Source organism: Panicum virgatum, chromosome 4K, assembly GCF_016808335.1.
Source record: "Panicum virgatum strain AP13 chromosome 4K, P.virgatum_v5, whole genome shotgun sequence".
Taxonomy (NCBI): Eukaryota; Viridiplantae; Streptophyta; class Magnoliopsida; order Poales; family Poaceae; genus Panicum; species Panicum virgatum.
The window spans coordinates 4,427,307-4,441,992 of NC_053139.1; the positions used below are offsets into that span (position 1 = coordinate 4,427,307).

The window sequence follows — 14,686 nt, forward strand, 5'->3', positions numbered from 1 at the left end:
ATCCCCCGCCGAATCCAAGGGCTGGCTGCCGTGACGCCGACGCCGACGGCCAACCTCACCCGCCAACCCGCCCACTCCGTCCGCCCATGCCGCCACGCCTGCGCGGCGCGCGTCGGCTTTGCCTCGTCCGCCGCGCTCCTCGACCCCGCCGTCAATCAGCACCACGCCTTGTCCCGTGCCGCCGGCGCCGCTCCACACCGCGCGGAGGGATGGCGTCCACGGCTTGCTCTCTTCCCCACGGCCACTCGCCCCGCGGCCCATATAGCAGCCGCTCCCTCCGTTTCTCGCCCGTCGGCCCCGCCTGCTCTTCTTCCAGTGGAAGCGGCACCCCGTCAGGTTCCTTCTCGACCGCTTCCCCGTTCCTGAGAAATTTGCTTCCGTGATAGATTGGGGGCGCTGGAGCTGTGGGTCGCTCCAGGGAATCGAAGTGACAGATAATTTCGTAGTGGTACTGCAATTTGATACTTGTGCTAAGTCAATTCAGATGTCAGGTGGTTTGTTCGGTCTGATTGGGTAGTTCGGCATACGAATAAATATTCGGTCAGGCAGTTCCAGTTAAGCACCGAGATCGGGAGGTTTCAGTCTTTCATCTAAGCTACTGGATCGACTGGCATCGCAATAGGCACGCACCAGTTACAGTGCGTGATAATTCTGGTGGTTCTCGAACCATTTGGCATCCAAGCAAAATGCATCCTTAATCGATCAGGGAAGTAAAGTCCAATTTATGAATTTGAATCGGATCACACATCAAATTGGTCTTAGCTTAAAACAAGAAGGTGGCTTCATTTCTATGATTCTATCTGATTTTTTGAACAGTTTACTGTCCAAATTTAAATGAAGTCGCATTCCCTTGTTTAAATATTTTTCACATGCTTTATTTAAGTGTATATTGGAACTCATCACTAAACGATTTTTTCAGGATTGAAATCTGCCAGAAACCTATATTTGCGTACAGTATCAAGGGGAAGCCCTGTTTCATGTTCATTAATGGATACATCCAAAAGCAAGCAAGGTCCAGATCATCTCCTTGTTCTTGTCCATGGTATCATGGCAAGGTAACCGCTGTAGATCCTAGTTCTCCCGTAGTATGTTGTGAATATAGATTTGCAAGAGGCGTAATGTGTAGACATATTAGTATGGCAGATATTACTTTGTTTTCTTAACCCAAGCTGTACCTGTCTGCATTCTCTATTTGTTGTTACTGACAAATTTACTTCATTCTACCTTGGTTGCAGCCCCAAAGACTGGACATATGGGGAAGCAGTGCTGAAGAGACGGCTGGGTGATAATTTTTTCATCTATGGTAAGGCATGCTAGACTACTTATCACCTTAGGCTAGTCTCAATGGGGTTTCATGACAATAAATATCATCAATTTTGCTGACATGGCAAGAAGAGATAAAGATGGAGTTTCAAGGGATGTGAGGAGAGTTTCATCCCCATAAAACCCATCTGGCATAGTTACCTAGTTCTTAATTTAGGTAACTGTGCCCATGAAACTCCCACTGAGACTGGCCTTATGAACTAGGATTCTACTAGCTTTCTGTCAATACCAATTTACGAACTAAAAGCATGTAATAAATGCTGCACCTACAAGGTGAATATGGGCGTACACATTACTACTTAGCTACATAGGTTTACAGTTGAGAATAGTTTGTTAATTGCAATGAGCCATAAATGTGCAAACATTCTTTCTCTGCAGCTAGTTCATCGAACGTCTACACCAAAACGTTTGATGGGATTGATATAGCTGGAAGAAGGTTAGCAGATGAAGTACGTTCTTAAAAGTTTGTCCTAGAAAAAGGTTTCAAGCATTCACCTTTTTTGAGAGAGAATTCAAGCATTCACCTTGTTGGGGACTTTCTATATCTTGTTTGTGGATCCTAATGAACCGCTTAGAAGCTCTGATAATTGTGCCTATGGAAACAGGTCTTGGATGTGGTTAAGAAGATGTCCAGCTTGAGAAAGATTTCCTTCCTAGCACATTCATTGGGTGGTCTCTTTGCTAGATATGCTATTGCACTACTCTATTCACTGGAAGCAAAGAATGAAGGACAGAGTAGTGCACAAATTGTTCCTGCAGCAAGAGGATCTGCAAAATCACGATGCACTTCAGGATTAGGTGCAGTTGCTGGACTAGAGCCAATAAATTTTATTACCTTGGCTACCCCACATCTTGGGGTTAGAGGGAGAAATCAGGTGGGTCATCAAAATGTGTTAAATTTTTGCAAAAGATACAGTTTGTTTCCAGTAAAAGTTGGGCTTCAGGGAACCAAACTCTCTAGTTTGTTCAAATAAGAAACTTTATTTAGATTTTGAGATTGCATAGCATGAGTTTTATGAGCTGGTATCATCACTGGAGGGGTCAAAGCCAACTAGTATCTAAACTTCAGATAAATGGTAAATTTATGGTGAGCAATACCTTTACTACATGCTTATATGTTTTTCCTAATTACCAGCTTCCGTTTCTTCAAGGGCTATCGATTCTAGAAAAACTTGCTGCACCTTTGGCTCCTTTAATTGTTGGGCGCACTGGTGCTCAACTCTTTCTCACTGATGGTGATCCTAGCAAGCCACCTCTTCTGTTACAAATGGCATCTGACTGTGAGGACAAAAAGTTCATGTAAGTTAATGACAGGAATTATTTAGACGCTAAGTTGTTCTTGTTGAAAAATAATGCCTTTTTCATTGCCTAACAGACTAGCATTAGCAGCTTTTAAGAACCGCGTTCTGTATGCTAATGTTTCATATGACCGTATCCTTCCTTGTCAAGTCATTTCTTGAACTTCAACTGTGTTAAAAAAAATCATTTCTTGAACTTGATCTGCAGAATGCTATCCAATAATGCTCATATCCCCCAACCTATTTCTGCCTTTATTCCTGTTCTTTGTTTTCGTTAGCTTATGCTTATCCCAGACATGGTCGGCTGGCGAACATCTTCAATAAGGAGAGAAAAGGATCTTGTAAAGGTTGCAGTACTTACACAATTGATCCTTGGTAACTTACATGTCGCACTAAATGAATGGCATCTGAATAGATCATACTGTTCCTCTATTTGCAGCCCTCCCATCGTTCACTGGATGGCTATAAGCACATTGTGAATGTTGAGTACTGTTCGCCCGTATCACCAGAGGGACCCCATTTTCCTTCCAAGGCTGCCAGGGCTAAACAAGCTGCACAACAAACTCCAAACACAGAAAATACCGAGGAATACCACCAAATGATGGAGGGTAAGTATGAATTTCGCACTGCACACGTATGTGCGGTGCGCTGAAGTTTCCCGTTTCTTGGATGAATTGTGGACACTGATTCTTGAAACAGAGGAGATGACCCATGGGTTGCAGAAGGTTGGTTGGAAGAAGGTGGACGTCAGCTTCCATTCATCGTTCTGGCCTTACCTTGCTCACAACAACATACATGTATGGGGGCGCAGTTCTTTTGTGAATGCTTTCTTCAGGAGTGATATTTTCTCTCCAGTTTTTTTTTTCCAGATTCCTTTTTCTCTCTAAACGAACAGCATCCAAATTCATGCTGTGATGCAGGTCAAGAACGAGTGGCTTCACAACGCTGGTGCTGGTGTTATCGCACACGTCGCAGACAGTATCAAGCAGCAGGAGTCACGGCCATGTCTTCCTGCGAATCTATAGCGTTAGCATTTTAGCATCCTATTTGCTGGCATTTTCTGTGACTAGTCAACCCACGGCCAGCTTTCTATTCACTGAGCAGCGAGATATTTGATATTTGGGCATCAGTGTTTTGCCGTGTGTTCATATGTTTTGCACACGCCAGTGGTGTAGCAGCAGGTCCTCGTGAAACAGTGATGCTTTCAGGGTCGATACGTGATAAACCAAAATTTCATATGATGTCTCGTACAGTGTTCTAGATTGCGGGCTATTTCATTTAAACAAGAGCATCGAGCGGAAGGGAAAATCACCGTGAGCAACTGGTGGGGTAGCCAGTGAGTTCGTTCTGAAATTCCTGGAAGGAAGAGAGATCTAATTCCTGGCTCTCAGGTTTGGCAGCCACCAGCCCGCCACAGGGTCAGTTAGCCATCACTCTCGCAGGCAACATGGGAATTACAGTCTCATGAAACAATAGGTAGATGTACAAGAATTCTGTTATCACCATAAATTAATAGGTTAATTAATGGGCTGCGAGTGAGTTGGGCTTAATGAAGAAATTAAAGGAGGCTTACGAATCGGTTCCTGCGTGAGCGTTTGAGCCATGTGGGCCATGTATCTTTAGATTTAATTCAGTTTGAGTTAGAGATAGAGTCCGATATGGACACGTTAGTTTAGATTGTTGTCCAAGTCTCTGGACTATAAATATGTACTCTATGACATTTGTCAAGGGAGAACGTCATCGCGTTTGCAAACAACTCTCGGCGCACCGCCACCCCTAATTCTAGGGTTTCGTCCAAGTAAGCGCCATGCTGCCCTGATCGCTTCTTGCGATCAGGGCAGCGTTGTTCTTACTTTTACCATGGTATTACTCGTACTGAAGCGTTTTTTATGGCGAGTAGTGCTAGTTATCCTTATTTTCGTAGCATGATTTTTAGTAGATTCATCGTGCTTTTGTTGCTTGTCATCTACGAACATCATGTCATCTCTGCACGATCATGTTTTAATCTTATACTAATTCTCGTTGCATGGAATTAGTCGCGTAGAGATGACACTCTGCTCCTTTTTTATCTAGTAGATCTAATCTGTTATGGTTAGTTCTTATACTTAAGAATTGGCGTAATATCTGCCAGTTTAGGCCTTGCAAACGGGTTGGACGATCCGGCGACGTATTAGATGCTTTGCCTAGATCTTAATAGGGATTGATCCGGGAATCGGCTTTCGCTTGTTCTTAGGCCTTTTTTCTGGTCAAGGTTCGGTTAACTTTTACGCTCGTTAGGCCTAACTACGTGTAGGATGTTCCGATCTAGCAGTGAAACTTTTACCGTCGTGGATTAGATTAGCTAGATTTAATTGAAGCAGTTTTTGCAGTTATTTGTTTTATCCATTACCATCTGGATATGCAGATCCAATCTGACACCGGAACTCGATCGGCTCTTTAAAGCCGATGCAAGAGTCGTCCCGGGGAGCCGACCACGGCTCGGACTAATGTTTACACGTGTCTGTGCTTGTAGGCAAATCGTCAAAGGCACGTTCGCACCCTCCTGATCGGGTATAGATCAGGTGGCACGCCCTGCATCTCCGGAAGCGACGGCGTGTGCCAGGATCTGGGCCGTTGACCGAGGGACTGGTGCCAGCCAGCGCCCCGGCAGCCTCCCGGCTCCTCGTGTTGCCTATCACAACTCGCCGGTGGGTTTTGACCGACAACACATTCTGGCACGCCCGGTGGGACATTCATCAGCAACAACGTCCACCGCTGGAATGACTGGACCTCAGAGCCAAGCGCCGATCACCAGCCCTGTCACGTATGAAGAGCTGACCCCCGAGCACAAGCAGAAATATGATGAGGTCAAAGCTCAGTTCGAAGCCGATCTCATCGGCTCTTTCGAGAGGACCCGCAACCACGGCATCAGGTGGAAGGGGTTCTCACCCGAAGGCGCTCTCGACAACGTTGACTTGTTCGTACCATCAGAGGAGCGCACCAGAGCCCTGCGCCAGGAGATGAACTACATGGTGGCTCACACGCTTCATGGGCACTCAGAAAGCCTGGTGAATGAGCTTGAGCGTGTGGCACATCGTGTCGTCCAGGAGGTGATCAAGAACAAGTACTCCCCATCTGGACCAATCCTGGGGAGTCACAGGGGAGTGGTCTCACTTCAGTCTAGGCCGCCAATATCATATTCGTTCACAAACCCAGGTCCGCAGGCTTCGCCGATCTACATCGTCTACAAGATCGGCGGTGATCCCGAGGAGGGCCAGTTCCTGAACGAGCCGCCTAAGGAGATCCCGCACGGCTACACGTGCGTGTACATACCTGACAGCATCAGTCCAACGCGCGCGGGACATCTGGTGGGTACAGGAGCTTCAGGGGTAGATGCGGAGAAACAGGCATGGCTAGCGAAGTACGCTACCGGGCCGAGTGCTGAGCCCTCGGCCCCAGGAGTTCTTAGTGTGGATCAGATCAGCGCAATACTAAGGGATCAGTTCGGCATTCTGCCCAAGAGAAAGGCGATCGGCTATTCCAAGCCGTACCCAAGCGAATACGACTTGATCCCGTTACCACCTAAGTATCGGCTCCCGGAGTTCACCAAGTTCAGCGGGTCAGAAGGGGCCAGCTCCATTGAGCATGTGAGCCGATACCTAACTCAGCTCGGGATGATTTCGGTATCGGATCCTCTGAGGGTCCTGTTCTTCTGTCAGTCTCTCACGGGCTCAGCCTTTGGATGGTACACATCATTGGCCCCAGATTCGATCCGCACTTGGAGGCAGCTGGAAGATCAGTTCCACACCTAGTATTACTCAGAGGCTGCTGAAGCCGGGATTGCCGACCTCGCCCAAGTCAAGCAGAAGCGAGGGGAAAGTGTGTCGGAGTACGTGCAGCGCTTCAGAGAGGTTAAGAATCGATGCTACTCATCGCACATCACAGAAAAGGAGGCAGTCGATTTGGTAGTTCTGGGGCTCGCTAAGCCGATCAAGGATCTGGCTTTTCAGTTGGAATTCACCTCTCTGGCGCACATGGTACAGAAGCTCACGACGTATGAACACTATCACCCTGAGCTGTACCAGGAAAAATTCAAGCACCATGTGAATATGGCCCAAGCAGATGATTCTGATGATTCTAGCGGGGAACAAGAAGTGGCTGTGGCAGAGTGGACCCGGGGGGCAAACCCCGTCCCGTGCAAGTGGGTCAAACAAAAGGGGCTTGTGAAGGGCTTTGATTTTAACGTGGCCAAGGCAGAGCAGATATTTGACTTACTGCTCAAGGAAAAGCAGTTGAGGCTCTCAGAGAATCACAAGCTGCCAACGACGCAAGAGCTGCAGGGGAGGCTATACTGCAAGTGGCACCACTCGTTCACCCATGCCACGAATGACTGCAAGGAGCTGCGTCGGCAGATCCAATCGGCTATCGAGCAAGGCCGATTAATTCTGGCCCAACACACGATGAAGGTGGAAAGTCAACCATTCCCACAAGCTAACGTGGTGAAGCTGTCGGATTTTAGACCTGAGGGCCAGAACTTGGCGTTCCAGATTAACATGGCGGGACCCATGCGCCGCCGTGATGAGCAGAGGAAAGAGGCCGCTTCTGGCAAACGGCCCCAGGATAAAGATGAGCCGGAGCAGCAACATGTTACTGAAGAACAAGTGCGTCACATCCGCAATCAACTCCCAGCTTACAATCGACTTCTGAAAAATAACCAGTATCAGTACAAGTTGCGCCGCCGATATGAATCGGAAGAGGAGGAGTATGAGCACCGCACAGGGAGGACGCTGGGGAGGCACCAGGCTATACGCGATCACTGGCATTGCCCGTTCTTCAGGTACTGTTGGAATTCCGGCATGAGCCGATTGCCTACTATCGATGATTGCTTGGAGTGCAGGCCTCGGGGACGCCAGCCAGGCGAGACGTCGGTGTTCCAGCGCTTGGGGCCCAAAGCACGTCACGACGACCATATTGAGCGGCCATCCAGGGATGATCTTGAGCTAGAAGGGGAAGATAAGTATCATCGTCCATGATGGTGTCCTGACGGGCTCAGCCGCTCACAGAAGCGCAGAGTGCAGCGCTTGCGCAATCTCGAGGAGGCAGAAGCAAGGTACCTCGACGTGTTGAGGAAAGCACGTCCGGATGTCGCGGAGCAAGTCAGGCACCCGCGAAGGGTGGAAATGCGCCCTCCAAGGAGGGAGTGGCGCCCCAAGCAGCCAAGAGCCGATGAAAAGCCATCGGCTGATGTGAATATGGTGTTCGTGCTCCCGTCGGAGTTTCGGGCGCCCCAACCGGAGGAATTGGCCGTCGCGCGGCTGGATCTTGGCCCATAGCCGATCATCTTCGAGAAGCCCAAGGAGAAAAGCTACAAGCACCTGAAGGGATTATATCTCAAGGGCCTCATCGATGGCAAGAATGTGAATAGGATGTTGGTCGACACTGGCGCCGCGGTCAATCTAATGCCGTACTCAGTACTGCGCCGATTGGGTTGTTCTGCTACTGATCTTATCAAGACCAACGTGATGCTCAATGATTTCAACGGCCAGCCATCGGAGGCACAGGGCGTCCTCAATGTGGAGTTGACAGTTGGCCGCAAGACCGTCCCAACCTCGTTCTTCATCATCAACAGTAAGAGTACGTACATAGTGCTGCTTTGGAGGGATTGGATTCACGCCAATTGTTGTGTTCCTTCCACGATGCACTAGTGTTTGGTCCAATGGGATGGCGATGAAGTGGAGGTGGTCCGTGCAGATAACTCCAGCGAGGTTTCGCTCGCAGACATTAACGCCTGGGACGCGGAAGGGCAAGAGCCGATCTCAAGGATCGCGCTGGAAGACTGTGATCAGATAGAAGCGACAAAAAACGGATTGAGGTAGGTCTTATCCACTGGCCTCACAGAATAAATACATCCTGGCACGCTACGGAGCCTAGCAGGTTTCGGGAAGCCGGTCCTAGCGACCGGCCCCAAAAAATAGACAATTCTTGTTTAGAGTCGAAACTGTTACATTGAGGACAGACTTTAGCCTGCTCTGGCAGTTGGTTAGTTAATGAGCAATCGGTTTCGAGGGGTAATATAGAGACGGCCGGCCCGTGCGGTCGGCCGAAAATTTTCTTTTGTCATATCCCCATGTTTGCTGTGGACGTGGCAGATGATGACGAGTCGCCTGCGTCCACAGTCGATTTTACAGGTGACGGCAAGTTGGGGTACGGGTTTACATCAGCTGACGATTTGGAGGAAGTTGATATCGGTCCCGAGGATAAGCCGCGACCAACATTTATCAGCAAGAAGCTAGACCCGAGCCTGCGTGAGCCGATGATAGCACTGTTGAGGGAATACCGGGATTGTTTCGCGTGGGATTATACTGAAATACCTGGTCTGGATAGAAGCATCGTCGAACATCGGCTCCCGCGTAAGAAAAGATTTCGGCCATTTCAATAACGAGTAAGGCAGATGAAGGCTGAAGTCCTGGAGGAGGTCAAGAAAGAGGTGCGAAAGATGTTGGACGCAGGGTTCATCAGGCCATGTAGGTATGTAGAATGGATCTCCAGTGTGGTCCCTGTACAGAAGAAGGATGGACGATGGAGAGTTTGCGTGGATTTCAAAGACCTCAACAGAGCGACGCCAAAGGAAGAATATCCGATGCCCGTCGCAGAAACATTGATCAACGCCGCTGCCGGTCACAAAATGCTGAGCTTTATGGATGGTAACGCCGGCTACAACCAGATCTTCATGGCCCTAGAGGATATAAGCAAGACCGCGTTCAGAGTAACAGGCGCGGTCGGCTTGTTCGAGTACTTGGTTATGACCTTTGGATTGAAAAATGCCGGCGCAATGTATCAACGCGCCATGAATTACATTTTTCATGATCTCATCGGCAAGCTGGTAGAAATCTACATTGAGGATGTCGTGGTGAAGTCCAAATCGGCTGGGGGCATCTGGAAGATTTGTGTAAGGTTTTGGAGCGGACTCGGAAGTTTGGGCTCAAAATGAACCCGAAGAAATGTGCCTTTGGCGTATCGGCCGGTCAGTTCTTAGGATTCCTGGTACATGAGCGAGGAATCGAGATCGGCTTGAAGAGTCAAGAAGCGGTAAAGACAATGAAATCGCTTACTACGAAGAAGGAGTTATAGAAGCTCATCGGCAAAATCAACTTTGTCAGACGATTTATCTCCAATATGTCTGGGCGTATCGAGCCGTTCATGGGTCTGGTGAAGATCAAGTCCGAGGATGAGTTTCACTGGGGGCAGAACAGCAGCAGGCTCTTGATGAAATCAAGGAATATTTGTCGAAGCCTCCAGTATTGGTTCCGCCTCAACAGGACAGGCCTTTCTATGTGTACCTGTCCGTGGGTGACACTTCCATCGCCTCGGTTCTGATTCAAAAACATGACGATCAGGAGAGGGTTGTCTTCTACCTCAGCAGGCGCATGTTGGACGCCGAGACCAGGTATCCTGAGATTGAAAAGCTTTGCCTTTGTTTATTCTTTACATGTACAAAGCTTCGACATATTTTGCTATCGGCGGAAACGATCGTCATATGTAAATCGGATGTCATCAAGCATATGCTGTCGGCTCCTATTCTAAAAGGCCGACTAGGAAAATGGATGTTTGCGTTGTCAGAATTCGATATCCGATATCAACCTGCAAAGGCGGTCAAGGGACAGGCACTGGCGGATCTCATTGCAGACAGGGTCAACACTGACGTGTCTGCACTTTTTGTACGTTCCTAGGCCATGTTTTTCGACGGATCGGCTTGTGATGATGGGTGCAGCGTAGGAATTCTTTTGGTATCGCCTCGTGGGGCGACTTATTCTTTTTCCATCAGGATGGCTACTCCATGCACCAATAATTTAGTAGAGTATGAGGCCGTTCGCAAGGGGGTGGAATTACTCCTGGAAGCTGGTGCAGAAGCAGTGGAAATATTTGGGGATTCAAAACTGGTGATTTCTCAGCTCACGGAAGAATATAAATATGAGAGCGAGCCTCTTTTTCCGATATGGATGCAGTGCCGTGAGTTGATGTCACAATTCAGGTACATTAATTTCCACTGGATACAAAGGACTTTGAACAGTGAAGCCAATGACTTGGCACAGATGGCTTCCGTATACAAGAAAACAGCCGATGGGGTCGATGTAGAGGTTCAGTTTCTAGAACCTGGAGACTGGAGAGCCGATATCTTCAATTATTTGAAGGATTCGGCTTGGGGGGCACCCAGAAGGATAAGACTCAAAGCTATGAAGTATGTTCTGATAGGGGACAGCATGATCTACAGGACTTTGGAAGGACTACTGCTTAAATGTTTGGGGCCTTCGGAGTTGAATCGGCTCTTGCATGAGGTTCATGAAAGAGCCTGCGGTACTCATCAATCGGCTCATAAGATGAAATGGATAATTAGACGATCGGGATATTACTGGCCTACCATACTTGAGGATTGCTTTAAATATTACAAGGGATGTCAGGCATGTCAGAGATTCGGCAAGATTCAGATGGTGCCGGCATCAGTAATGAATCCTATCATTAAGCCATGGCCGTTCAGGGGTTGGGCCACGGATATGATTGGCCAGATTAACCCGCCATCTAGCAAAGGTCACCAATGGGTGTTAGATGTCACGGATTATTTCACAAAATGGGTGGAGGCGGTACCCATGAGGTCGGTGGCATCGAAAGATGTGATCAGTTTCGTTAAAGAGCACATCATTCATAGGTTTGAGATTCCTCAGACCATTACGACCGATGGAGGATCGGTCTTTATATCGGAGGAATTTAGAAAGTTTGCCGATGACACGGGGTTCAAGCTGATCATATCATCCCCATATTATGCCCAGGCTAATGGACAGGCTGAAGCATCCAACCAGAGACTTATCAAGCTGATCAAAAGGAAGATCGATGAATATCCTAGGCGCTGGCATGAGGTGTTGTCATAGGCTTTGTGGGCATATCGTATTTCGTGTCACGGATCCATCAAGACGTCACCATACCATCTGGTCTACGGTCAAGACGCTGTGTTGTCATGGGAGATCACGGCCGGATTAAGGCGTGTTGAGTTTCAGAATGATCTATCGGCTGAAGAGTATGCAGCCTTGATGAGCGATAATGTGGAGGATCTTACAGAGCTAAGACTTTGATCACTGGAGAAGATCAAGGAAAACAAGGCTAAAGTTGCTTGTGCATACAACAAAAAGGTCAAGCCGAAAGAATTCCAAGTTGGAGACCTAGTTTGGGAGGCAGTGCTACCATTGGGAACTAAAGACATGAAGTATGGTAAGTGGTCTCCTACTTGGCATGGACCGTACAAGGTTGATTAGGTCCTGCCTGGAAATGCGTACATGCTTGAAAAATTAGATGGTGTCAAGTTTCCTGTAGCCGTCAATGGCCAACACCTCAAGAAATATTTTCCGAGCATGTGGGAAGGCGACTAACAAGAGCCGATGAGATCCATCTGGCTGCATTATAAAAGGCCAACACATTGAGTTGGCCAGTAAAAAAAAGCAAAAATGAGATAGGCCAACACGTTGAGTTGGCCAGTAAAAAAAAAGCAAAAGTGAGAGGCCAACTCGTTGAGTTGGCCAGCAAGTAAAAATTATATGAGAAGCAAGGCAGCCGATGTGTAACCATCGACTTAAGATGTTTTTAATAGAGTCGAGTTTCAATTTAACAGGCAACATTAAATGTTTTCTGAATTATTCTACAAGTTCAGGAATCCTTCTATGGCATGGATGGCTTCTGCGCGTATGGCGTCGGCTCTTGCTATAACTGCTTCATCGTCTTTGTCATCGCCCGTTACTATCTGTTGACTCAAGGTGTTGATTTCTGCAAACTCTGCCCGTATTTTCTCGGTTATTTCTTGGGCTTCTTGCTTGTAGTTTGCAATCGAGGCTTTCTCTTCTTGGATCAGTCTCTGTGTGGTGCGGACTTTTTCTTCGAGTTCTGCCAGTTCTTTCTCCAGGAGGCTGAGTCGCCTTGTACTCGCTGAGATATCGGCTTTGGCATCTAGAGTTGCCTTCTTCTGGTTTAGCATCTTGCACTTTTCAGCAATGTCGGCTTTCAGAGGAATTTGAGAATGCCTTAGTTCTATCCTCTGTTACGCTACTTTCACCTCTGCCCGAAAGAAGGGAAGATGGCCGGCTGGCCAAAGCTTGACCCGAAGTGATTCTGGGAGTTGGGATTCTATCTGCTCGAGGACTTTCTATATTTCGCTGGAGTCATCGACCAGGGTACTGATTGGAGCAGATAGCAGATTTTTGATGTGTTGAAGCTGATCCGCGAGGTCAATCGGCTGCTGTGGTGGTGGTACCTTCGCTCCGGGGGCGATCAGACCCATTGATGCCGGGTCAAAGGAGAGCAAATCCGAAATATTGAAGCCCTGTGGAGATATCAGAGTTAGTTTTGGGAGCAAGGTATATCAACAGAGTTATCGGCTGATTTAGAATCGGCTCATGCGGTGTTACCTGTTGTGAGGAAGAAGCGATGGTCGGTCCGAGTGTGATCGGCTCAGTTGGGGCAACAATAGCGACATCGGCTGTTGCAGTTTCTTCACTGCGAATTTCTGTTGGGATGATGGGTGGTTCTCGCTGTTCTTGGACTTTAGTTGTTCCAGTATCGACTTCATGAGCGGCGGTTCTCTGTTGTGATGGGCTTCCAGTGCTAAGGATGTCTTCAGCTGTGTCCTGGAGGAAAGATTACAATCAACCAGAGTACATGTGCATAAGAAAGGAATTTTTCAGAAAAAAATTTCGGAGAGTGAATTACCTGGTTGGTATTGGATTCTGATCGATCTGAGGGAGGCTGTGCTGTCTTCTTGATGATTCGCCGTGTGAAGATCTTTCTTTTCTTAGTTGGGACTCGGGGGGGGGGCATGCACTTTTAGAGATTTGTCTCCGCTTAGAGGCCGACTGGGGTGAGTCTGGCTGAACAGTCATTATCACTTTGTTCATTGGTGGTGATCCCTTGCAAAAAAGAACATCAGGGGCGGTTGGGAGAAAGTGGAATGGCTCCCCGTTACTGGTCATGGGTTCTGGACCATCTTGTTGCTGTAAACAAGGTGAGCAAGGTTAGCCAAGTAAAGCAATATAAGGCTTAGAAAGAATAGGTGCATGGATCCAGTACCTCTGCCTCGGGGATTGTATATTCAGGATCAATTTGTTGCAGTAGAGGGCCTAAAGCTCTTCTGAATACATGAGTTTTCCACATTCCCCACCATGTGTTAAAGTCGGTTGACGATGGAGTAAAGGATAGATCGGCTGGTATTAGAATGTGGAGATTGTCAAACATGCTGTAGCATCTTGAACTGGTAAGACCATCAGGTAGATCGGCTCTACTCTCCACCAAGTGGTGAATATGGAAGTGGGGAGGGACTTGTCCTAGGCCGAATTGCCGAGCTGCTATGACTGGTTGATAGGTTTCATAACCTGGTTTGATGATTCTGTTGGAAGTGCTATGCCGACAGGAAGGAAGCCAGGTTGGATCATTAGAGAATATAGATGACGAGTGCTGTTGTCACCGGCAAAGCTATCCAGCCTGAAGGTAGTTGGGTTCTCAAAGGCTTCAGATTCAGTGACTGGAAAGTAGAGGGGATTCTCTAGGTCTTTGTAGAAAACTCTAAACCATTTTGCTGCATCTGTTGAGTTCAGTTTACTGCCAGGGAGGCTGAATAGGGCTTGGCCATAGCTGGTGCATCTAATTGGCTTGCCATTCTCGTCAGGGAAGGAATTCTTGGCTAGGCTTTGAAAGTTTGGAATCTGGTGCAGGAAGTAGAGTTGTGCCCATAACTGAATGAACCACCAAGGACATCCAGTTCTGAGTTTCCTTTGGCTGAGCAAGCTAGTTGTCATCAAATGGAGAGATCTGTATGTTTCTCCAAGGAAAAGCTTGCCTAGGCTGGTGTGGTTGCCATGGGCCAGATGGTAAGCCAAAGGAAGATAATTCTTGGTTGGGGCTAAGGAAGGACCAGAGAAGATAAAATGTTCTAACCAAAGATTTAGAAAGGTTGTGTGTTCCTTTTTACCTACTGCACCTTTCGTTTTCATGTGCTGGTTCATGTAAGTGCTCCAGTTTGTGCAGTCTGTTTTAGATGAAAGTTTGAAGGG

General features: G+C 47.8%; 1 protein-coding gene across 3 annotated transcripts; it reads left to right on the top strand.

Annotated features, from left to right (window-relative positions):
- LOC120702662 (putative lipase YDL109C) lies at positions 1–3,862 on the top strand. Of its 3 annotated transcripts, none has more exons than XM_039986542.1 (11): positions 1–336; positions 920–1,055; positions 1,236–1,303; positions 1,702–1,772; positions 1,929–2,198; positions 2,459–2,622; positions 2,699–2,754; positions 2,916–2,968; positions 3,061–3,229; positions 3,321–3,418; positions 3,542–3,862. In XM_039986542.1, the coding sequence occupies exons 1-11, from the start codon at positions 87–89 to the stop codon at positions 3,644–3,646; spliced, it is 1,440 nt and encodes a 479-aa protein (XP_039842476.1). In that variant the 5' UTR covers positions 1–86; the 3' UTR covers positions 3,647–3,862. The 3 variants fall into 3 exon arrangements, with proteins under 3 accessions (XP_039842476.1, XP_039842478.1, XP_039842479.1); XM_039986544.1 differs by having other exon boundaries at positions 3,344–3,418; XM_039986545.1 differs by having other exon boundaries at positions 31–336; positions 492–1,055.
- Positions 3,863–14,686: the final 10,824 nt, after the last annotated feature.

Coding starts and splice junctions, on each gene's coding strand:
- LOC120702662 (XM_039986542.1), top strand. CDS start 87: ATGCCGCCACGCCTGCGCGGCGCGCGTCGGCTTTGCCTCGTCCGCCGC. Junction 1,304..1,701: donor TGATAATTTTTTCATCTATG/GTAAGGCATGCT, acceptor CTTTCTCTGCAG/CTAGTTCATCGAACGTCTAC. Junction 2,969..3,060: donor GAGAAAAGGATCTTGTAAAG/GTTGCAGTACTT, acceptor CTCTATTTGCAG/CCCTCCCATCGTTCACTGGA.